Raw genomic sequence first — 23410 nt, 5'->3', positions numbered from 1 at the left:
TTATAGTATTTATAGTATTTATAGTATTTATAGTATTTATAGTATTTTATATCAAAGATGCAATTGCGTCCGTAGAATCCTTGACGAGAATTTTCTAAATTCAATCAACGAGCGAATTCGTTGATTATCAATTCGCGTGCGCATCGGAGAAACCGTCGAGCACCCGAGGTTTTCAACGTAATCGTGTTTTCAACGTGAAACGACTTTATGTCGGCGTTATTAATAATAACGGACGGACTCCAGCTGGGCAAACGCGAGCTAAACGGTCAAGGCTATTCCGTGTTTTTCGTGGTCAAAGAGACAGGATACCGAGAGAAACGAGGAAATTTCACTCGATGAAATTCAAATCCCAAACGTCAGTCACAGGCTACGGGGCTGGGAGGCATCGCGTTTCTAAAGCGCCACGCACTCGCCGCGTAGAGAATAATTTGCGGTGACGGATTCCGGCGCCTGGGGGAGAGAGTCAGGTTCGCGGTGCGCTTCCACAAATTTTTCTGCCTCGTGTTCGCGGCCCCGCCGGGTCAAGGTTGTCCCGGCTAGTGCGTTTCAGCGGAAATCTAGGTTGTCCGATGCCACTGAAACTTTTTTCCGCGTTTTTGCCTCGTCGCGGCCGCGCGAGACCGTAATCCGATTAGTTTTCGTTCAGTCTCTCGTTGATGCAATGGTTTTCAAACTTTTTCCAAAGGCTCCCTTAAATATAAGGGAAAATTTCCAACGCTCGAAATTTATAGCCAAACAATTTTCTGTTTTCGTTCGAGGATTGGTCGTTCTCTTTATATTCGAGTTGATAGAATTTATTTATTTATGGGTTTACAATAATTCTTTTGGATTTATTTTTCGAAATCGGGACACTTGTTAAGCTTTTATGAGGCGGTACTCCCTGGGAATTCTTTTTTATTTTGCTTTTTGCGTCATAATCCTTTACTTATACTTAAAAATACAAAATTCCGGGCCCTTCCTTAGTGGTTACAATGAATACCAGTGACCTACGAAGAGCTAAACGAAGTTAAACGGTGTATACGGATGTTCTCTTCAGGTTTATTGAATACGCATCCATGTATGTTTATTTTTTTTAAACAATATTACGCAATTTGGCTTGAAAGGAATTAGAGAAATTGCGAAGTGGTATTTATAATTATCTTTCGTCGAGATATTCACTCTTTGCAGCGTTTCAATTCGCGCTTTATAAATTAGACTTTGATGCAAAGGATACACAATGTATTCATCAATGCAAAATAAAATACTAATATTATTATACATTTACGAATCGACTTACTTCGACTTTGGGAAGTTCACATTGAATTTAAATTTAAAAATTGCTAGACATCTTTTCTTGCTGCCTCTTTATATTATACATAAATGGACATCGTTGATACGCCTCCAGGAATTTTATTCTTCCAATGACCGTTCTTCGGGACTTTCGCGAATCAAATTTCCAACGACTGGCGCCAGCGAAGCGGTTCCGCTTTTTACATCGCGCATTGATAAATGGCGCCACTCGATCCGCCACGCTTCCGTCCGCAAGAAAATTGGCGTCAGTAATCATCGCGCGTGGTAAGCCCGCATTAATGGCGAGCTTAACGCCGCGCCTTTATCACAGTCGTTCCGCGAATTCGTAGTCCACGCGTCCTGGAAATGAATTTCCCACAATTCCGCGGCGTTTTATCGGCACCTACCTCTCCGGCCGTAGTTTAAAAGGTTTCTCCCAGCAGTTGGACGAGAATTTCATGAGTTTTTAACCAGGCCAAGCTCTAGGACCCCCCCGTCATCGATCCTTTTCTATAATGGAGCTTGCATTCTTGAACGAGGTCTCGGGAGAGGCATTAATCCCGACTCGGGAAAATTGTGTTGACCCCCGACAAACAATCGTTAAATCGTGCAAATTTAATGGACCACTCGTTGGTTAATTGCACGCACTAATTATTCGAAGCAGGAGCAGCCGCGCCTCGGTTTTAATCAACGCTTCGACGATGTTTCCCGACCTCTCGCGCTCCTACGCCCGCGAGGCCTCGACGCTTCTCGCGCTTGGTATTCTCCATTTCGTTACCAGTACGATTTTCGAAATATCGAACCTGACCCGACATTGACCGTCGACTAGGCGACCTTGCACGCTGGGAAACTCGATCCTCGGTACGATGACTCTGGAACAGCTGACCCTGGAATGCTCGATAATTACTCCCGCGTTCAATTTTGTTCGGTTCTAACTGGCCGGAAATTGGCGAGCGTGGTCCCCGTAGAAGCTATCGTTTCGCCCCAGGGTTATATTCTTCGCATAGATAACATTTTAAACGAGTTTACAGCCCGTCGTAAAAGTCACGTCGAAACTACTGCTGGTAACTGATAATTCCGAGGGATAGGTCGTCTTGCGCATAACTATGAATAGTTTTCACGAGTAGTTTGCGAGCTACGAAAGTTACGAAACGGAATATTAACCCTGAGCTGTTGGATTATCTTGTTTTATGTTTATTTTCCTCGTGCAAAGTATTTAGGAAATATCATTTGTCGTCGCTCATTTCCCTGAAAATTAAGGCTTGTAAATTAACTTCACGGGACTCTGGCGTCGGATATATCAACTTTTGATCAGGGTAAAATAACTGATCGTGTCGCTCCGTTAAAAAACTGAAGGGTCACGTTTTCCTAACACCCTTCTCTTACTTACAGTATCCATTAGCGATACCATGTGTTATGTAAGGGGACCCATCCAAAACAAAAGCAAAAATTTATTCATTATTTTAAGGAGATTAACTAAAATTCAAACAATGAATCAATTTGTTTCCGAAAAACTCGATTTATAAGAGCTTCAGCGCGCACATGCTCCGTCCAACCACAGCCTTCTTCGATAGTCTCGAAACTGTGGAGACGTTCACATGTAGAAACGTTCCCGAAAACATTAATATCTTAGTCGTCGATATCGCGTACAATGGAGGACTATATTTACAACGTAATATCTAGATTCTACGTCCTCTTTACATACCGTCTTAAGAGGATTACCGCAGGTTTAGTGGCGAGATCGAAGATGCAAACGAGTCGTTCGACGTTCAGGAACAAGAGCTGAGCTTGCCACTAGAATTAATTACGGGATCGTGAAGCCAGTAAGTCTCGCTGCTCGCGTTTCCGTAGCTATTTCGTCGCTGTTCGAACGACCATAGTCGGTTTTACCTGTTTCACAGCACAAATACGCTAGTTGTAAACTGACACGTATGATCCACTTCGATGATGAATCAAAAACATAAGTACAGTAGGGAAAAATAGAAAAAATTATCCTGTTCGACTTTGCTCCCGAATTATAGCTACTTTTATAATCCAATAATTACATATATTATAAATTAAACATTCAATACAACTCTCGTCATCTTGGCCAATCCTGGCCTGTATATTTAAAATTATATCTTCGCTCTGACGTTAAAAAAAAAATCAAACATTTCGTCATGACACGTATAAACAACAACACAAAGTTTGTAACCATCATCCAGTTTTTATATAACAAAATTCCAAACCTTAGTTTTTCTATGTCCAAGACTGGCACATCCCTTTACCGAACAAAAATGGATCTGCTTCGCGAGGAAGATCAAATACGGCATAACTCCGTGTAAACTTTTTTCGTTGCTTTTGTGTCCCTCGATCCAGCAGCAAGATGGGACCGGGGATACATCCCCATATACAGGGGAAACCCGTGAGTGAACCACAAAGGGAAGTCGTCGAGATTCCGCGACCGTCGAACCAAACCAGGAGAAAAGAATTTCGCTCTCGTTACCCCGCGGAGAGTCTTTGGAAACTCGGGTTATCCGCGTTCTCGTCGAGATCGCGCTCTTTGACCGACGTCTCGGAAGACGGTATGCGAGGTTCGACGGCACCGAAGTTTATTAGCCCGAGGAGAGTTCGTTGGCTTCCCTCGGGGGGAAACGAAGACCTCCTAGCGCTCCTTAAGAAAGTGAAGAAGTAATCGAAATTTGAGAATCGCTAAATTCCTGTATCGTATTTCCAGTTTTCCGGCTGAAAGCTCTTCCATGCTTAACTCGAACGCTCTAGGAGAAAGAACGAGTTTTCCGCTCGAGGTTGTTCGGGAACAACAAATACCTGCTCCTATTACGGGCTTCCCGTAGTTCGTGTGCTCGCTTTTCACAAGAATGCTTCGGAGATTTTCCGCCTCGGCTGTCATCGAAGTTCAATGCACCCCGGGAGCAGTGACTCCCCGTAATAAATCGAATACTATAGCGCAGGAAGACGGAGCCGGAGTGGATTTCTTCGGCACGGGTCGAACGCTAAATCCGTTTCTGCTCGGATAAGGTCGTACGTAGGATTATTAAATCATTTAGGAGCGAAGAGGAAGAAGCTACTAACTTTATTTACCGTTGCATCCGTCGCTGCCAGATATATTCGAGAGACGTTTAAGGGCTTTCCACCCGGTTTCCGTGGAATATCATCCATCTGTCGGTTCTATAAAGTCGCGTTCAACCTCCGATAACAGGACCCGTGGTCGATCGGTAGCTTTGAATCTTCTTCAGCTTCTGGCGCAATCTAAACGACTCTCAATCTTTCATATCCCGCGACATATTTGGATTCTTTAAACGTATACTAATTTAAATCTTTACATATTGGGTATTCGAAAAAGTTTGTGGCGTTTTTCAATCATTTGCATCTTTGGCACCAAAATTTTGATGGAACACTTTGTCTGTAAACACCACAAACTTTTTCACAAGCCTGCGTAGCATTCTCGCCTTGATCGAACGACAAAACGCCAGGAACTCTTTCGAATACCCATTATATACGTCCCGGACCTAACCCATACCTAACCCATAGGTGTAACATAGAAAATTGCATCAACATAGCCAGTGTTCTCTTTGCTATCGCGGAGCAGTCATCCGTAATTGAAGTCCTGAATGTTCCCATGGATAACATTGATTAAAATCAAGTATGCAGAATTATTCATGGAAACATTCTGAATTTCTGTTACGGAGTAATATTCTGCAACGTCCAAAGAGAAGCCTTTGCTCTTTAGATGTAATTTTCTTCGACGTAGGAAAATAGAGAAAATCTCTCTGTAAAAACTAATTTAATTGAAACGCTAAATTTTAGTTTCTTTCAAAGAATCACTCGACTCTATATTTCACGATCTTTACCACGAACTCCTCCCTAGACAAAGTGTGGGAACACTGCTAAAACAATAATCCTCGTTCGCATTACCTTTTCTATTCTTACGGCTACCTACTATAGCCTTTTAAACTTTATTCAACTATTTTTAGAACAGCCTGTACACACACTGCCTGTTTCATTTTTTTTTCTATTTCTCGCTGTTTCCCTCGCGAAACTAGCGCGAGGTTAGCACCGACGGAAGTGCAAGGTCGGCGTTTGATTAAATGCCTGTCGGCACGTCATATAATTTCGGTGTCGCGTTTTATTTGCGTTTCGGAAATGGAAATCGCTTCGGATGCTTGACTTCTATTATACGCGGTGTTGATAAAAAGAAGAGATCACGCGGTTAACGTCTAGGCTATTCTCTGTCGATGGGGTCGCGATGGTCGATGCGAAAGCAAAAATGGATGAAGCAGAAAGGGTGAAACAAAAATTGAACGTTAACGTAGAATGGATAAGGATGATCATAACTATCTAACAGAGCTTTAGTTTGACTTTCATGTTTACGTTTAATGTGTGTTACGACGAGATAAGGGAGCGTTTACGTGTAATTATGGCTTCGATAGGGAGACGACGATGTAAAGAGAATATTTTAGTAAACGTTATTTTTCTTTGCAAGGGCCCCTGTAAGGCTCACGCTAGCAAATCTGGTATACTACGCTATTCAGAAAGATAATAGACCATGTTCTTGAATAATTCAGAAGTACACAGGGAACACGAAGGATAAAGGGGATGCTGTATCCTTGGTGTAGTCATATTTTCGCTTGGTATTTAACTTGTTGGAGATTTCAACCCTTTGACAAGGATACACGTTACTCGATTTTTATAAAACGGGAGAAACGTAGCATTAAGTGTACGTTTCACTAAATTTTTGCAAAATGAATTCTTACAGTTATTACATTCGAGATAACACAAGAACGAAGTCGAACTTGGGTTACTAAAAGAAATATTAAAAAGAAAAGATAGACACTAGTAATTAATAACAAACACAATGCAATTACAGTGTGTACCACGAAACTAAAAACTAATGTTTGTTTCAAAGATCCTGCTTTGATATTTCTCTAACGTCGCAAACTTCGTACCGCACAACCGCGCATTTACCGCGCTCATTATAAAAGTAAGCAATCGTGTGAGAACGCACGTAAATTAAAATCACTACGACTTGTTGCTCGTTAAAGCGTGAACACGTCACATTCCCGTTGTAACCAAGTTGCACTATACGTCAAGCAACTTTGGATTAACAAATTGAACGCGTGTAAAAATTGCACGATCGTGTGAAAAAAAAGTAATTAAACGCGCCGATATTTTCATCGTAAAGACGTCAACGTGTCGGGCTATTGGACGCCAGACCGTAATTATTTCAAGCAATGCCTTTCTACTGGTAAAAGTTCGCGATTGAATTTTTGACATGATCGAATCACCAGCGCGATAAAAGCGTAATCCGATTTCACGTTTCTCGCCGCAAATTCAATCTTTAAGCTCGCCATCGATCTGTGTGTCCTTTTTTGGAATTCTGCTCGACGATCTTAAAATGGTTTTCGCTCGACGGGACCAATCGACGCTTTTAAGGAGTATTCTAGTCCGCGCGCGAAAAAAACTAGGGCAGTTTTGGAACTTTAGAACGTGCAAATTATTTCAGATATTTCAGCTCGATACTTCGCATCGGGTGTTTACGTACATTTTTTAACAAATTTCCGTTTCTAGAGAAATCGGAGCATTTATTCTTTCGATGCAGACTCTTCGTGAGATAGTAATTATTTGCACGTGATGAATTTGACGTGTATTGGACTTGTCTTAAATAGGAATTGATAAGTATCTTGTAAGGGGATGAAGTTATCAAGAAAATGTTTTAAAAGAAAGATGTTTATTTTATAAAATTATTTACACCATATAATTGATCCCTTTGCACCAAATATCTGTTATAAAAATATTTATTTGGTAGCCTCATCGCCTCGCGAGACATTCAACCAGTGCAACTTAAACGAAATACCCTATATATTGTCCACAATCTCAACAGATAAGGCTGAGACAAGTTAACGTGAATTATTTCACTTTAAATAGACGACACTACGATAACCCACATTATAATACGTACTCCTCGTTTAATTTACGAGATAATGTTACCTAACTTGCTTAACTGCCATGACTGTTCCACTTAGAAAATTCTCGAGATTCCCTAAAATTCTCCAAAACGAGATCCCCGAGGCTCAAAAAGAAGAATTAGGAAGATCTCGAACAAAACGTTCTATGAAAATCTAATCGCGACAAACGCAACGAGTTATAGCGAACCGTTTATGCTAGCTGTATCTCCATCCTTCGCATACAGTGCATTTTCCTGTGCTCTCTTCGTAACTGGTGATCCGAAGCAGTCGAGATCGTTACGTCAGTAATAACTCGTCGCGTTCGCAGAGAAGCATCGACGGTCTCGCCGCAGTTTCACCTTGACTAGTGTACGCGACGGAATTGCTTCGAAAAAGTTTGGCCGTCTCGCGGAAGATAGAAAAGCGTGACCCGTTTCGGTTCGAAAGTATTTTCCGTTGTTCGCGAATCGAGTCCCTCGGGACGGTGTCGTTACGAAGAACCTCGGAGTCGAAGCTTATTCGACCTGGGACACCGCGGAACGCGTCCGGAATCGTGGCCCGCGAGGGCAAAGTTGGCCAGAGTTTTATTTCTTTAAACGACGTTCATTCGATTACACGATTATTTATTTATTATACGTTTGCCGACGGAACGAACATGACGGGGAGCAAAAACAAAGTGAATCCTCGAGTGAAAAAGGAAATCAAAGTGTGCAGGGAGTAGGTGCAACTGGAGTGCTGTCACTGGAAACTTGACCTCAATTATTCTGATGAGCTTTTATTCGTTCTCGTTTTCTTTTGATCGATCAACAGCTGTTTACTTTGCTATCCGAAGTATTGCGCTGAAGTGAAAATTCTGTTTTTATACGAGCACGGAGATATGGGTACGGAAATCTGAGGAGGATCGAAGTACAGGTAGAAGCGTCGAAGCGAATCTAATCTAAATCAGAGGACGAATAAAAGTCTCTACTGTTATTTCGATTCGATTTTTCGTTTTTCTTTTTCGAGCGTTGCAAGTCGACAACCGAAAACACAACTGGCAAGGTCGGGCAGGTAGTCGCTGGGATTAAAAAACCAATGAATAGGCTTCCGGTGAAATGTTAACGTGTCGAGCAACGTCCACATCGATATCGCGGTCGAATCGAATTTCAGACCGACCACGGAGGAAAACAACCGTCGAGCATGTGCAGCGAGAACGTCGCTTGGCGCGTTTTATCGATTTATCGACGATAAACCAGCTAGTTACAATGGCCTAGTGTAATATTTCCTATTATTCTCGGCTTGTACGCGTACGTGGTAATAGGCGGATGTGTGTATAGGCGGGTGATGGAGTCGAATGTATCTCGAAACCAAATTCCAGTTGCAATGGGTCATTCGACAGCTTATTAAAAAAAAGAAACATTATATTCTAAAGGACAAAAAATTCAGAGGAAATGAAATTTACAGACATGGGAAACATTAATCGCTCACTAGTTACGTTCGAGTGAAAATTGGGTAATTTGTATTACTTGGACTGTTCTCAAGGAAGAAATAAGAAGAGCGTATAGGAAGTGAAGACGAACAGGGAGGGAAAGAGTCGAAGAGACAGAGATGAAGCCACGCGAATCGAAGTGGCTCAATTTGTTTGATTAAATTGGCCTCGGTTTACGTCGAGCAGTGAGTTACTGAGCTTCTTCTCTACCACGTCCATAGTTTGTGCGTGTTAACGTTGAAGCGTGACTAACTTTTTCATCAATGGTTTAAACTGTATTTTACTAGTAAAAGCTCTCTTAACACCAATCATTGACGCTCGTTGACAGAGCAACGAAGAAACATTGTCCATTTTGCCACGTTTAAAGCAGTTGCAATTTATTAAAAATCGACTGTCCATCCAGTTGGTGTTTCGACGTCCTCCAACGCGGTGATTAGGCTAATATGATCCTGCGCACCGTCAGTTATTCCGTCAGGTGGCAACTGGGATATCCTGCCCCTAATCGCGACGAGGGAAAGCCTCGCAATGGCTTTGTCAGGAAAGGTGCAATTTTCAGCTGAGAATATTAAAAATTGAGGATATTATTGCTATTATTATCACCATAGAAATGTTGGTTAATTAAGTCGAAGAAAGCGTATCCAAACCCTTTTCAATATTAATATAATTTTAACCCCATATAAGAACATATAAAAGTATGAAAACAATAATTTCGTACTTTTATCCACAACCAAAATTGTACCATGACTAAAAATTCAACAACTTCGTTGAAAGTGGTTGTAATATACAGCACTGCGTTGGCAGAATAACGTCTACCTCATGTTTATTCATAACAGAAAGTACTCGTTTCTACGAGGAAAAAAGAACGAATGTTCTACGTTCCCAACTGGACTCGCTTTCGATATTTGTCTCCGTTTCTTGACAGAATCAGGTCGTCACTGTAATGTTTAACTCTACACATTCGAGTGAAACCAGAATATACAAAGCAAAAATTTTACTGGCCTTGCGGGAATGTATTATATTTTGATATGTCTATGGTGGCGCAACCAGAGATCTGGGTTGCAATTTATTCGAATAATGGATAGCCAACAACCAAATGTGCAGCCATTTATTTCCGAAATTTATTCAATCGAACAGTTGCATATTCTCTCGCTAGCACTGAAATATTTCACGCCATAAACTATGAAATAAAAATTTTTCTTATGCAAAGGCTTCGATTCTAAGGAAACTACATTTAATCAAATTTATCTAGCGATAATGTACAATCAGAAATATCATGTTTTCGTATCTCATTTTCTTCGTATCAAGACAACTCACTCGAAGTGGAAAAATATCGCGAGATTGATACTTACGCAATTTCGTTCGATAAAGTGTTCTCCCACGCTCTCAATTTACTTTCGTAGATGGATTCACCTGCTCCTCGGTCATATTACGCACACACGTTGCGCCGTACGACCCATGCACTTTATCACCCAGCCATACAAACTTTAATACGACTTTCGCCAAAGAAAAAAATCATATTTGTCACATATTTCCACGTCCCGTCGCGTTTTTAAGACCTCTCCAGATTCGCGGCGAGATAACGTCGTTACACCTTTTCATCGAGCCGTGAGAATTCTCCTTTGCGCGCTGGGGAAACCGAGATATCAGAAATTCCACCTTCCGCGAATTTTCTGCTACCGTGTTTTATCTCTCTCCAGCGACGGGAATAACATTACACGATCAGCCGTTTCCTGGCAAGACGGTAACACGGCTCGGGCGAATTTTCCTCGTCGGGGTGTTTAGTTTTCGTCGACCATCGCTGATAAATGGCAGAATCCCCGGGAAAAGATCCCTAGCGAGGGATCCGACTGACGTATCTGGGTTAGAACGTCGGCTTTTCAAGGTGTCTCTCGCGCTTCCTCGCCGTTCCACGGAGAGAACGACTTTTCCCGCCTTCGCTCTACGCCCTTTTTTTTCAAGAACTCCCCATTAAATTCCAGCTGCCCTGGATAACGTATCATTCATTCTCATTATCTTCCTTTTCTGCCGCAGTTTCCACGAAGGCGCTGGAAGGCGCTAAGAGCTTGGGCGGATTTTTGTACAGCGCTGTGAACAAGGCTGGCAAGAGCGTCGTAGAAGCTGGTGTCAAGATCAAGAAGACCGTCGAGGAGAATGTGAGTAACATCCACTTTTCACTGGTTCCTCCATTATTTTTTAATCTCATAATCCGCCGAGATAAGCGACCGTCTCGACGTCGCGTCGACTGGAAACGGTGCTTTATTCGGAGCACCTGAAGCTCGCACCTTTGCAAGGCTAGGGAGAATTACCATGGAGGCATCGCGTACGACAATGTTTCTCAAGTTTTTCTTTCCCAGAAATATTTGTCAGGCTCTCGGACTACGATAAAATTAAATTCCTTTTTTAATCTGCTTGCAATACTTCAATATAGATGATATAACCGATCGTCTGTCATTTTTATTCAAACATAGAACAATTTCAATTTTTCAATCTCTTTCAAATTTTGGATATCCTTGCAAACTTGCGATACAAAGACAATAACGGCATCCATGACGCAGTTAACTAAGTTAATATAACCGATCGTCTACAATTTTGATTGAAACATAGAACAATTATAATCTTCCATCCCTTTCAAAGTCTGACTATCCTTGCAAACTTGCGATATAACGACAATAACAGAACCAATAACGCAGCGTATACGCAGATCCGCAGTATCGAACCGATTCAGGGCTCGCAGCTAAATGCGTTTTTAACGTTGCCTACCTTCGAATAGAAAAGCTTCTATATCGAATCTCTTTTATAATAACCCGTCACAGGCTTTCACAGGCTCTGTTGCCGTTTAGAAACATATCCAACGTTGTTTAATTTCGAGATGCGTCGTAATCCCAACCACGGACGTCGAATCGAGCTACAAGTTTATCTTCGTAGCTTCTCGGCCGACAAATAGAATTTCCCGATAATTACGTGCACACCGCGGTGAAAAAGCGTTTGCAGAGGGATCTCCTTTCCGACGATATTGAGATTTAATTCTGCAAACTTTAATACTCCTTCGACGTGCCGCGATAATTGGCGCGGGCGTCTCGCGTTATTTGCGTCCGGTGAATAAACCTCCGTTCGACCGAGTAGAAAATAATTTCCGTGTACAGGGGTGCAAGGGGCGTGGGGAGTATTAAAGAAATCGGTTGAAACGTCTCTTCTGACGTCGATTATGCCTCGTTGACGCGCAGCAGGCGAATTAATGTGTTTGCGTTCAAGAATCGAGATCTGGTTATCGGACGGTTAATCCTTCGCTAACGAGACTGATAAAACGCGACGGAATCGCAGGGTCAATGTTAAATGTTCCACGATTACGACGATTACGTGCTGGATCGATTCATTTACGTTGTTACGTACGTGCCCTGTAAACGAGACCAAATTGACAGATCGAGTCTTCCTGGTTAATTACCTTGGCATTTGCTGTAATAATAACAACGTAGCATTTATCAGTTTGTCCGAATAGACAGCGTCCGAACAAACGATTTAACGTACACAGATTCAAATTTAATTTCTTTGATCGTGACATTTTCATATTTTTTAATGTTTGTTGATCTCCTATGTAGGTCACTTGTCACTGCGCGATACACCCGTTGGAAATGCGTATCCGACAGCATGTCACTGAAATAATTTTAATTTCGAGTCCGTAATTTGCGTTCACACGCTGACGTACGTGCACTCCCGCGTATTTCAGGTTCACCGTTTGTAATACGATAATCTAAATTATGGAGAGCAAAGCTATCCGCGCATCTGTAAATAAGACTTTGATGGATCGAATCGCATCGGTTAATTACTTCGACATTCGCGATAATAACAATAATATCGGATTTATTAGACGGGAACAGAGATTATTGAGGCAACGAATTAAATGACTGATGTCACTGGGAGCGGGAATCGTTCCGTTAAAAATTCCCGTGTCAACTTCCATCCCCCGTTCAACTTTGGTTTATCAATATTTAGACACGTACGCCAGAGAGGCCCGGATATTCGTGAATTTCACTCGCGAACGGGAATATCATTTCGACGCGAATAATGCTTTCGACGAAACGGAGACACGCTGGATATTCTCCGCAGGAAGGAAATCGCTGTATATTTTCCTAAGCACCGCTTTCACCCTCCTACCCCCTGATATCGCGACGATTTTTCCACGTTACACGCATTCTCGACCTTACATTCGTCGCTATTCCGCTTTTTGAACCTCGCGTGTCAATGTACCGCGTCTCATTCAAAGCGAACTCCATTGGAATTCTTTGAATCTCAAGCTTTTCCCCCCGCGTCGCGTTCCATGACCTTATCGGAGGAACTTAAGGTTCTAAAGGTTTTTGTCACGGCGTTTCGACCCCTGAGTTTCGGTTCTTTAAATAGGAAAATACCTACAATAGAAACTAGAGACTATAACGTCGAGCTAATAAAATTTTAGGAATTAGATAAATAGTACTGTTTTATTTGGTTACGAATATTTGCATTCTTATACTATAAATTCGATCATTTCTTTTTCAAATTTGCCCGTATTTGTGTTTCGAAAGAATTTCTTCTTGGTTAAATCATTTCGTATACAAAATTCGCAACAACGTAACAATATTTGCTTTTTTATACTTCTTTAAATTTAATAATTTCTTTTCGAAATTCCTACATATTTCTATTCGAACAGAATTTCTGTTTGGTTAAATCATTTCGTATACAAATTCGCGAGGATACATGACGTATGAATTAACATTGCACACAATGAATCTCTAGAGTCTACTTACTACATATAATTTTCTGAGCTGACCCTTGGGAAGTAAGCTCCTAATCTACTTTCAATGCCCACGTACCATTTCGTATTACAGAATTGGAACGTGCGAACAATGTGCATAAAATATGTCCGCATTTAACATATAATGTACACACACGCTGCTTTCCTCTCTGCTTGAATAATATAACTACACCGTTACCGCGAGGAGAGAGAAATTTGAATTGAATGCAATAATTGTATCGATTACGATCGTTTCATTCCGCGAGTAATCTTTATGGAAAACGAAACGACAATCTGCTCTACATAACTTCGCAAAGGACTATTTCGAAACGTTTTGCAGGTTTGATAGGAACGTTTTTCCACCGTGACGGACAAATTATTGTTTGCGAAACAATATCAGGCGCGAGGCGAATTTGCCGCGCACTATTATTTTCGCGGAAATTCGTTGCACGGTCACTTGTCATTAAATGTACGTTTTCGAAACTCGCTAAGCACCCTTTTATTCCTTTGCGCTTGTTCGAGGAGAGATGCTCGAAGCAAATTTGTACATTTTCGCGTATTAAAACTACGTATTCCGGTTGAATAATTTCGCAGCAAATTGCAATTTTCAATCTCAATTGGGGGATTACGACTCGTATGAGAGCCTTCGTTCGCGGGATAATTGGAACGCTATAAAAAAAAAGGTTCTCCGTAGCGTCAAAGATAACAATCGGTAATATCGGCGGAAAATCCTCGCGTGACGATCGAAACGCGTAACGTCGAAAGCTTTCGAGCGATCTATTCAATTCGTGCTCGATCCGCGAGCAATTGCCGCCGGCTTACCGTATCGAAGAGCAACTGTCGCAATTGATATTTTGCTTCGCGGAAAAATTGTGTCCTTCGCCCGCGCCGTTCGACGAGCATCGACCAAATGGATTTTAAGTGGCTGGCTTCAAAATGTAGGTCGTCGAAATTTATCAATCGCGTCCTCACTTTTGATTTCGTTTCTGGGTCGCGTGACGTCCATTCTCCCCTCGATTCGACCTAGACACCTCTTCACCCAGCGATTTGTATTGGGACTTTTAAAGAAAGTTTGATGATAGCACATTTGAGTCTCGATATACGAAACGTCGCGAGCTGAACGCCACTTAGTTCGACGTTTCACTCAGCTTGAAATCTCCATGTTTATAGTACTCTCGAGCTTCTCCGCGAAAATCTTTTTACTGTGATTCCTGATGTCTTGATGAAACGCAATTACTTCTCTAGCCGCTTGTTCTGGATGTATTCGTTTATCGATCACTGTCTTCAGTTGCAAGGATTAAGTTTTCATATTTATCCTCTGGTTCCTTGGCAGAAGCTTATAGTTTGAAGGAAACAGGTACGGACAAATATTAATGAATCTCGCGGAATTGAATTTTGCGGTATAGCTGTTGATCGTTACAAATCCTCCGCAATCCTAGCTCTCGCAGTCATAGGATTTTTCATGTCACGTGTTCTCCCCGGGGTTGAGCAATCTGTTCCGCGGTTCACCGTCTTCGCAAAAGACGTGTACCTTGTGTACACGTGACGTGCAATTTCTCTTAGGAGACCTCGACAATCGTGACAACCGTTACGTGTCTCGGGAGTATTCGATTGAAAGTCTCGCGTTTGTTTTATGACGCGTTGAACTTACCTCAAATTTAACGGAAAATAGTAAAGGGAAAAAAATTGAAGAAAAATTAAATCTATCTTACCGAAGCCATCGACAATCACGTTTCAAACATTGGTTTTGCATAATGTCACCAAAACGTTGGTAAAATATAAATTCGCGAGAACGTCGTTTTCAATTTCTATAACAGCGAGTCTAACCGTTCTTGTGCTACTATGGATCCCCATACTTTGTCTTCATGTTTCGTCTTGGAGAAACTCCTCCCTTTAGTCAAATTATTCATTATTAAACACAAGTAAATCTGTACTACTATCTCATCATTAAGGGACGAGGAAGTTCATTCATTGTTTATTGTAAGGATTTAGGTATCAAAATCTTGTTCCCTGTTTATGCTTGAATTAATTAAACTGTGTGATATTAATCTCCAATGGCCCTTCTATTAAATAATATCCATGCATACACTCTGTAAAGGAGTGTTAAGAAAAGACAATAGAAGAAGTGATTGATATTTTTTAACACGTTCATTTTCACTATGGAGTTAATTAACATAATTTTGAAAGTAAGATGTTAAAGAAAATAAATCTATTTAGGACACACGAACTTCGATAACTCTATAAAAATAAGTACTACGACAGACTTTGGATTATACAGCTTACAATTTTCTCCAAAGAAAATTTGATTCTCGTAGAAATATATTCACCAAATATTCCTGTGGCAATCAAGACGTCCAATCGCTAATTTTTCCCCAAAACAAACGCTCTATCTCACGTTTTCCTATTTAGATACTTGATGTATTCCGTCCATTGGGTTTCAAAGGGATCTGCCTCGAGGGGACAAATCACATACCGCTGGCACATACGTATTGTTGCTGATTCATTGTCGATTGCCGGGTCAATGAAAGGGTAACGCCATGCCGATCGAAATTAGATTCCCATCGCCTATACAGGGGGCAAACTCTGAGGGAACCACTCCTATTCGACGTTCAAATGAATTACGGCGCGCTGCAGCCCCGGCTATGATCCGTCACGCGCATAATGAAGTTATGGGACGCCGAGGGCTTGGCACGCGAGAAAAAATTTACGGGCGACATTGGAATTTCGGGAACAATGCGGTTTTCAGGGGGAATCGAACGCCGCGCGGCGAATCGATGGCGAAATTCAACCCCCAAACACTCGGGGGAAGCATTTGCGAATATTAGATTTGAGGGAGCTGTACACGTCGTCACGCTCGTGATATTCCAGGTCGCTTCGAGCATCGAGCGGGTTGATGAACTGTTGTAAGTGTCCAAAGCAGACTCCCAGAGCTCATACGGGGTAGACGAAGTCAGTTAAATCGCGGGATAGGTAGTTTGGTAATTACAGGATTACTCCATCGATCGCGAACTTTGATAAGTCGGGAAGTGTCGATAGAGGAAGCTTAGGTACGTGAAGTAGTAAGTAATAATGTTTGCTAGTACGTTTATTTGTTTTGATTTTCGGATTGGAGTGGTTCTTAGACTTATAATTATTAGCATTTACGAATTTGAAAGATAGGAAAGCATTTTACCATTCGTGGTAAATGGAATTGGGGGAAGATATGTGAAGATGTGCACAAATACTATAAGTATATTATATTTATTAGACTATTATATATCTTTTTGCCTGTGCAAATTCATATTTTTACAAAATTTCAACTGTCTCGTCCTTTAAATATATAGTACACCGTTTAAAGGATAAAACATTTTGAATGTTCATTTTCACTTTGAATTTGCGTAAACATCTGCAGGCCAATGAATATTCCAGTTAATACAAGGTTAACACATGACAAGCTAATTAATTTCGACAAGACCCGCGTATCAGTGAAAAACGTTTAATTTAGAATCGAGACTTCAGCTTTCTACGTTCAATGAAACCGATTCAACCTTGTACATTCAACCGACTTTTCCTCTGGTCAGATAACACACCATTTACCGTTCAGATCCCGTGTCATTTCGAATTTTGAATTCTGTCAGAGCTGGTCTGGCCACAGACAGCATTATCGAGTATTAGTCCAGGAGGCAGACACTCGTTGACGGCTTAGACAGCTTAATTACTAGAACAGACTTTTTCACCGTTGCAAACGTGCAAACCTTGAAAATGAAACGGAGCTTTCCAACCCAGGGCAGGTAACATTTTTCACGAGGAAAAAGAAGGCCTTCGACAGGTTAACCTTCGACTTATCGAGACGAGCCTCGATGAAAAGACACGGATGCGCAACGTATCTAACTGGCTGACAAATGGCAATTAAAAATTGTTTTAAGTGTCTTTGATTCGGGTTTAAGCGCAGAGTTATAAAAGTTTACTTTCACGATACTTTCTAGCTGGCAATAGATCACGGGATCGTTCCTTCGAACAGATAAAAATGGAAATATAATTTGAGCATTCAAATATAGACATCGCGATCAATAACTCTATCGCTGTTTCCGCGAGTAACTCTTCCCTACGAGAATTCAGCTCATTGTAGACTTCGGAATGGATAATACAAAATTTTTTCCACCATTTCTCAACCAAAAGCCATTTTCAAATTAATTAATAACTCTCCCTCTCATCAGGGGAATATGGTCTGACCAGGCGTGGTCCCATTCTACTTCCAGGTCTAGGTAGTAGAATGAGATCGTGCTCGGTCAAACGCGTGGAATACTTTCTGAATTCATGAATGTCTGATGGTAAACGGAGTAGTAACCGTAAATGGTCTACCAAATGAAATAATTCACGTATTCATCCAGACAAGGGGAATAGTTATCACAAAGAGAATAGGTACAGTGAATAGGTAAAGAGAATAGGTACAGTGCCAAGCCAGACAAGGAAGACGGATACTACACGCGTTCGAACATGGAAAATATAAACAATACCAAGCGTTTCCTTGCAAAACATGGACAACGACCCTGCAAAATTTGTCAAGCATCGGTTTATTAACGTAACCAATACTTTTCACGCTGATGGATCCCGTGATGGAAGACATTCTTCGCCCAACCAAATAGCACGACGTCCGAGGCGCAGGAGTATTAAATTCCGCGAATTATTAGCGACGTTCGATCGCACGGAAGCCGATAAATCCATGTAATCTGAATGGCAGGTATCGCTGAATACCATTTACAATCGAGCAAACACGTCTCGTCACGTATCATGCATTATATCCGGAAACAGCGAAGTTGCGTGGATGCGCACGTGTGCCCCTCACCTTCGGGGCTGTCGCGATTGCCTGGCGGAAAAAATCAAGAGATCGCGTGAGCTCGTTAGCTGTCGCTCCGCGATCTAAGGCGACGCGTGCACAGGAATAATGACAACACTTAGGGCAAAGGAGAAAAACCAACAACGTCGGTAGAGAACTGTCTCTAGAATCGGTTTAGAATCTGTTGTCTCACTTTCAATGGTAGTTAAGGTTCTAACGAAAAATGTTTAGAGTACGGAGAGTAATTTGGCGGAATCAGTGATTTATATTTAGGAGTTACCGAGTTTCATGATTTTTTGATGAATTATTTATGAAATGTAAAGAAAAGGAGGCATTCGTGGATATAAAAGAATGCAATCTCTCTTTTGGCATCTTTGAATTCGTCTTCAGTACTGGTGTGGCGATCCCGAGGTGCCCGAGCTATAAGAAGTACAACAGACTACTGAAATTCTCACTAGAAATGTCAGAGAATGTAGAAACGCATCTAAGCAAATGCAAAATACTTGTGAAGTAAGAATTTCATAAATATCGAAGTGTATCAGGCTCAATAAACAAGCTTTGTAAACTACACACCCAATAACCAAACTGAAATATGGACTCCCACACGTATAAACAATTAAGAGAAAATGAAAAATCTACCTCGAAAATATCCACCTGCTGAAATATTCGAGTAACAGCACCAGAACGCCCTAGCAACCCCCGTAACATTTAAATCTCTACAAAATATTCTAACGTTATATTAATCGTAGTAACCTACGCTTTAAATATCACGCGGAGCATCAATTAAAATCCGTTTAGCTGGCGACATCGAGAGTCGTTGCAACTTCGCGTCCTGCGGTCCGGCGTCGCAGCGTTACGAAACAGTAATTTCTCGAAAGTTTGAATCACGTCGACGGACCGTTAAATTGCGACGATAACTCCGACTATAATGATCGCTAATATCATCCAACAAGTGGATCGCGCTCGACACGTCAAGCTCGACGTACGGCCACCGCAGTAGTCGCGCCCGTCCATAGTCAGACGAGCTCCGGCCGCAGGAACGATTATCAGCGGTCGGATGCCGCGGTGGTTACAGTTGCAAAACCAACTCCGCACGTGCACACGCGAACTATGCGCAACTCCGTGCACGACAAAAATTCATGCGTTCAAATATTTAATATTCCATCGTGTTTACATTGGATTGTGTTTGTGGATACGTTATCAAATATGGCGTGTGACGTTAACAATTGTACTCTGTTTAATGTTTAGAGTCTTTTGATTAACCCTTTAACCTATCGTGGTACAGAATTTGAGTCGAACATGGAAAACACGAGTCGGACACGTCATATGAAAGGGCGCAAGGAACTTTATACCTGATTATGGCACGCACGATTCTACAGAAATAGTAAGCCAAAGGGTTAATATCAGTCTCGAATATAATCACGAATAATTCATCTCGATATGTATACAATCACGAATATAATTTATTTCGACCTGTATTTGGGATTAAAAGAAATATACAAAAAAAAAATATACAGAAAAGGTAGACGAAAAACGAGAAAACTCTTCAACTGACAACCAAGTTCCTTCTTCAATCGTGTAATCCAATTTTAACAACACTAAAGTAGACAAATTTGACACCCTGCAGCAACCAATTCATAATATTAACACAACCAGCCTTTGCATTATTTTACAAAACACAAATTGCCCCAAAGAGTATGAGATAAAATTGCATCCATTCGGACACGAGGATAGAACAGCGACTACTGTAAATCCAAAAGATTTTCTTCTTTTACTTGCAGAAACTGCTAAGAGCAAACGTAGGAATTGTTTAGTTCGAAAGATCTATACGCTTGCACGTACACCCATCCAGCCATTCGCGTCCGTGTACGTGTCCCGCGACGAAACTACGCTGCGTTGCATACACAGGCACAGAACAGAGGTAGTTGGTATTGATTCGAGCGCCAACCTCTTCATTCGAGACCCAACTACGCGAACGCGGGCCAACTCACACCACCGAACATCTTCCAGTTTGTGCATCGACTTCTGCGAAAAAAAAAAAAAATGGCAATAACACCTACGCCGGGATCCGCTCGGACACACCGACGACAGTAGGTGGCTTCTCCCGTTCTTTTCTATCGAGCTGTCCCCCGTCGCACCCTCGTCCCTTTTTAATCCCCTTCCTACGGTTTGTTTGCCCGCCACAATCTCTGTACGTGTGCACGGCCGTGTCTCCTTCTCTGTCCGCGACGCGGGTTTCCGCGCTTTCTGTCTTCGTCTCGGCCCGCGAGAATCGATGCCTTGAGCCTTGAACTTTCTCCGGCCTCTAGCTCTACGCACACACTACCTCCGCGTCTCTAATTCTCTCTGTAGATCAGGGATGGACAACATACGGTGCAATTCAATCCCTCCACTCAGCGAATTTTATTTCAGCTCGTTTATACGTTCGTCAACTAATTAACGCGTGTCACTTCCTACCTGACATCGTCATTTTTACCGTATCGAACATCTGTCATATCGAGCGCGGTTGCTTTTCACGAAAAGAACATCGTTTAATTTTTTGTGCCATTTGAAGTTGCATCTGCGCAACGTTTTTCCGCGTACACGACAAGTACAGCGATGATCTTGTAGAAAGGCAGATTCAGAGTATCGATGTATCGTAAGGGATTAGGTCGGCCAAATAGTTTGTTTGGATTTTAACGCTCAATATTGGCCATCTTGTTCTGTGATCTTCTTTTTCCTTCGGAAAAATTCTTGAGTTCAGGATAGTTGAAGTTCCCGTCAAGCTTGTCATCAGCTGGCAGAGAGATAACCATCATTTCAAACCGAACGAATTCTGTGAGCCTATTAAACGTCCCTATAGGGAAACATTGGTTGATTCTAAACAATTTCCAGGATATATAGGTGCTTTTTATTCGAATATTCTGACCTCTGCCAATAATGAACAATTAACCTTAACAAGTGTTACGAAAATTCGAATAAATTCTGTTATGTTCCGTTATGTTCGTCATCTAGGATCTTAAACCCGAAAGTCGCAGGAAGAGTCGATTTAGCATCAACTTTAAGTTGTGCACCCCTGCTCTAGATTCTCTCGCTCTGACTCCTTCCCTATCTCTCTGTCCCACTCTTTCGCATACATACACACGCCACCCGCGCCTGTTTGCACGGATTCGATACTGCGTATATCGAATGTCGATACCATCCGCCTGTGAATTTCGACCGTTTGACAGCTCAAGGTTCCCGAACAGCTGATGGCCCCGGGAGCGTTTCAACGATTCCCGCCCGCTGGAACGGACCCGCTCTATCATTATCGTCAAATTTACCAGGATAGCGTAAAGGCTTCCATTTGCGCAGCGCATTATCGATTTTCGTTGGCCCACCGCCGGAATTTCCCGTCCCCTAGCCGGCCTTTTTGCCGAACTGTACCAGCTGGCTCTGGACGCTCACGAAGGTCACTTCGTACGTAAATTAATAGAGATACGACGGCTCTGACCACGCGTCTGCGAACCACAATCGATTGCGTTAATGTCCCCCTTCCCGTCGTTATTCGAGACCTTGTTCCCGTCAGTAGAGAATGTCTGCAAGCGCGACGGTAATTGGGAAGTACTATTGGGAGCTGAAAAGGATATTAGAGAAACGGCACAGGAGCAAGAAAGAATATTCACGCTTTCGTAGCCTACTTATTGCCCCCTATTTAGTCGTTTGCTTCATGCGTTGACACCGCTCTTCTTGTCTTCGTTATTTAAATACGATCATTTCCATAGAGGCGTGACTATCCCACTATTGGCAATTCCACCCTAATTTCTTCCAGTCCTACCTACCCTAAGTCTTCTTCTCATCTTCCGATAATATAAGTTTTCTTTTAAAAAGGAGCCTATTCTAAACGCGAGCATCATCGATGAAATTTCTGTTCAGGAAAAGCAATCGGTAATCTTGGATTTTATCGTTGAATGCAAAAACAACACCACTACCTTCCGAACAGTAGACCCATTCGAATTGGTTGCGTAAAAAGCGAGAATGTTTACAGTCGTTCAAACAGTTCTGGCTTTTGTTCGTCAAAGTATCGCGAGACTTGCGCCCGCGGTGCGCGATGGCTGCTCGACGGGTCGAGTGGGTCGCACCAGAGGCTCTTCTAATTCAATTTGTCAAACTGTCGGCCGATTCGAATGGGAAAAACAATGCGTTTCTTTCGGACCGTACCGGGATTATATTGCTACTGTACGTGATACGTATAGCCGAACGAGGGTCAAAGCACCCGTCGATGTTGTTCAATTTCCGACGGTTTCGTGATCGCGCGATCGGTCCCCTTTGTCGTGGTAAACTGCGGTCGTCGACAGTGTGAAAATTCCGCAATCTGGAGTAGCGCAGTCCCGATGTGGCCACACCGATACTAGCACCGGACCGAAATAGAGTTTTCACGCCAAGATCAAAGAGACCCTGATGGACACCTCGCGTAACACTGCTCCGCGAGTTGCCCGATCAGAGATCATTGTTGACGACCCCGGGGATACTCTGATCGATTATCGGATCTCGCCGCGTACCGTCGCCCCTTTTGTTGTTATTTTTATGTCGCACGACTTCCTGAATGCCCTCGAGTTACTCTTCTTTTACAATGCGAAGGAAGCCTGTGCCTTTAACCTCCCGCCTCTCTGACCTTCGGGGTAATTTGAATTCCAGACACGTGCGTGAAACCTAAACGCAGGGATTTTTTTTTTATTCGTTCCAGGGTTGACCAACCTTTCGTGTAATCTTCTCATTTCCCTTGGATAAAAAATATATTCCGCGAGTGGCCTGGATTCAGTCAGAGTTACTTCTAGCGTAGTAACTCGTATAAATGTCACTCACCGTGTATCTTTTATTTTTTAGATTACTTGATTCTTAACAAGTAAAACGAAACATAAGTGTATAACAAAATGAGAGGATTTTTACTCATCGTCATTTGTGCACGTATTGTTACGTTCAGTTTCTCGTATAAAAGAGGTACCTTGCAGCTTCGGGATATATCTCAGGGTACAAAGAGCCTTCGTAATGAATTACGAAATTTAATTAAAAACACAAGTTTCTTCTCTCACTTAATTTGCAAGAAACAACGAGATTTGGGGATAAATCTCGAGGAGCATAAATTTATTAGCATTCGCAAGCTCTCCACTGAAAAGTTGCATCACTTT

At 42.1% G+C, this 23410-nt stretch overlaps 2 protein-coding genes across 6 annotated transcripts in view; one reads left to right on the top strand and one right to left on the bottom strand.

The window, feature by feature from the left end:
• The window catches only part of LOC128887947 (uncharacterized), a 478906-nt gene extending 477530 nt beyond the window's left edge, over positions 1 to 1376 (bottom strand). The window contains exon 1 of the mRNA XM_054144471.1: positions 1366 to 1376. The gene's annotated coding sequence lies outside the window, so the exon portion shown is untranslated. The remainder of the gene's footprint in view (positions 1 to 1365) is intronic.
• The window catches only part of LOC128887937 (synapse-associated protein 1), a 114119-nt gene that overhangs the window by 20242 nt on the left and 70467 nt on the right, over positions 1 to 23410 (top strand). For all 5 annotated transcript variants that reach the window (XM_054144454.1, XM_054144455.1, XM_054144456.1 and 2 more), the window contains one exon: positions 10714 to 10835. In XM_054144454.1, coding sequence (XP_054000429.1) covers positions 10714 to 10835 — 122 coding nt within the window. The remainder of the gene's footprint in view (positions 1 to 10713; positions 10836 to 23410) is intronic.

The sequence above is a fragment of the Hylaeus anthracinus genome, unplaced genomic scaffold, assembly GCF_026225885.1.
Source record: "Hylaeus anthracinus isolate JK02 unplaced genomic scaffold, UHH_iyHylAnth1.0_haploid 11989, whole genome shotgun sequence".
Classification (NCBI taxonomy): Eukaryota; Metazoa; Arthropoda; class Insecta; order Hymenoptera; family Colletidae; genus Hylaeus; species Hylaeus anthracinus.
This window is presented reverse-complemented; position numbering and strand designations above follow the sequence as displayed.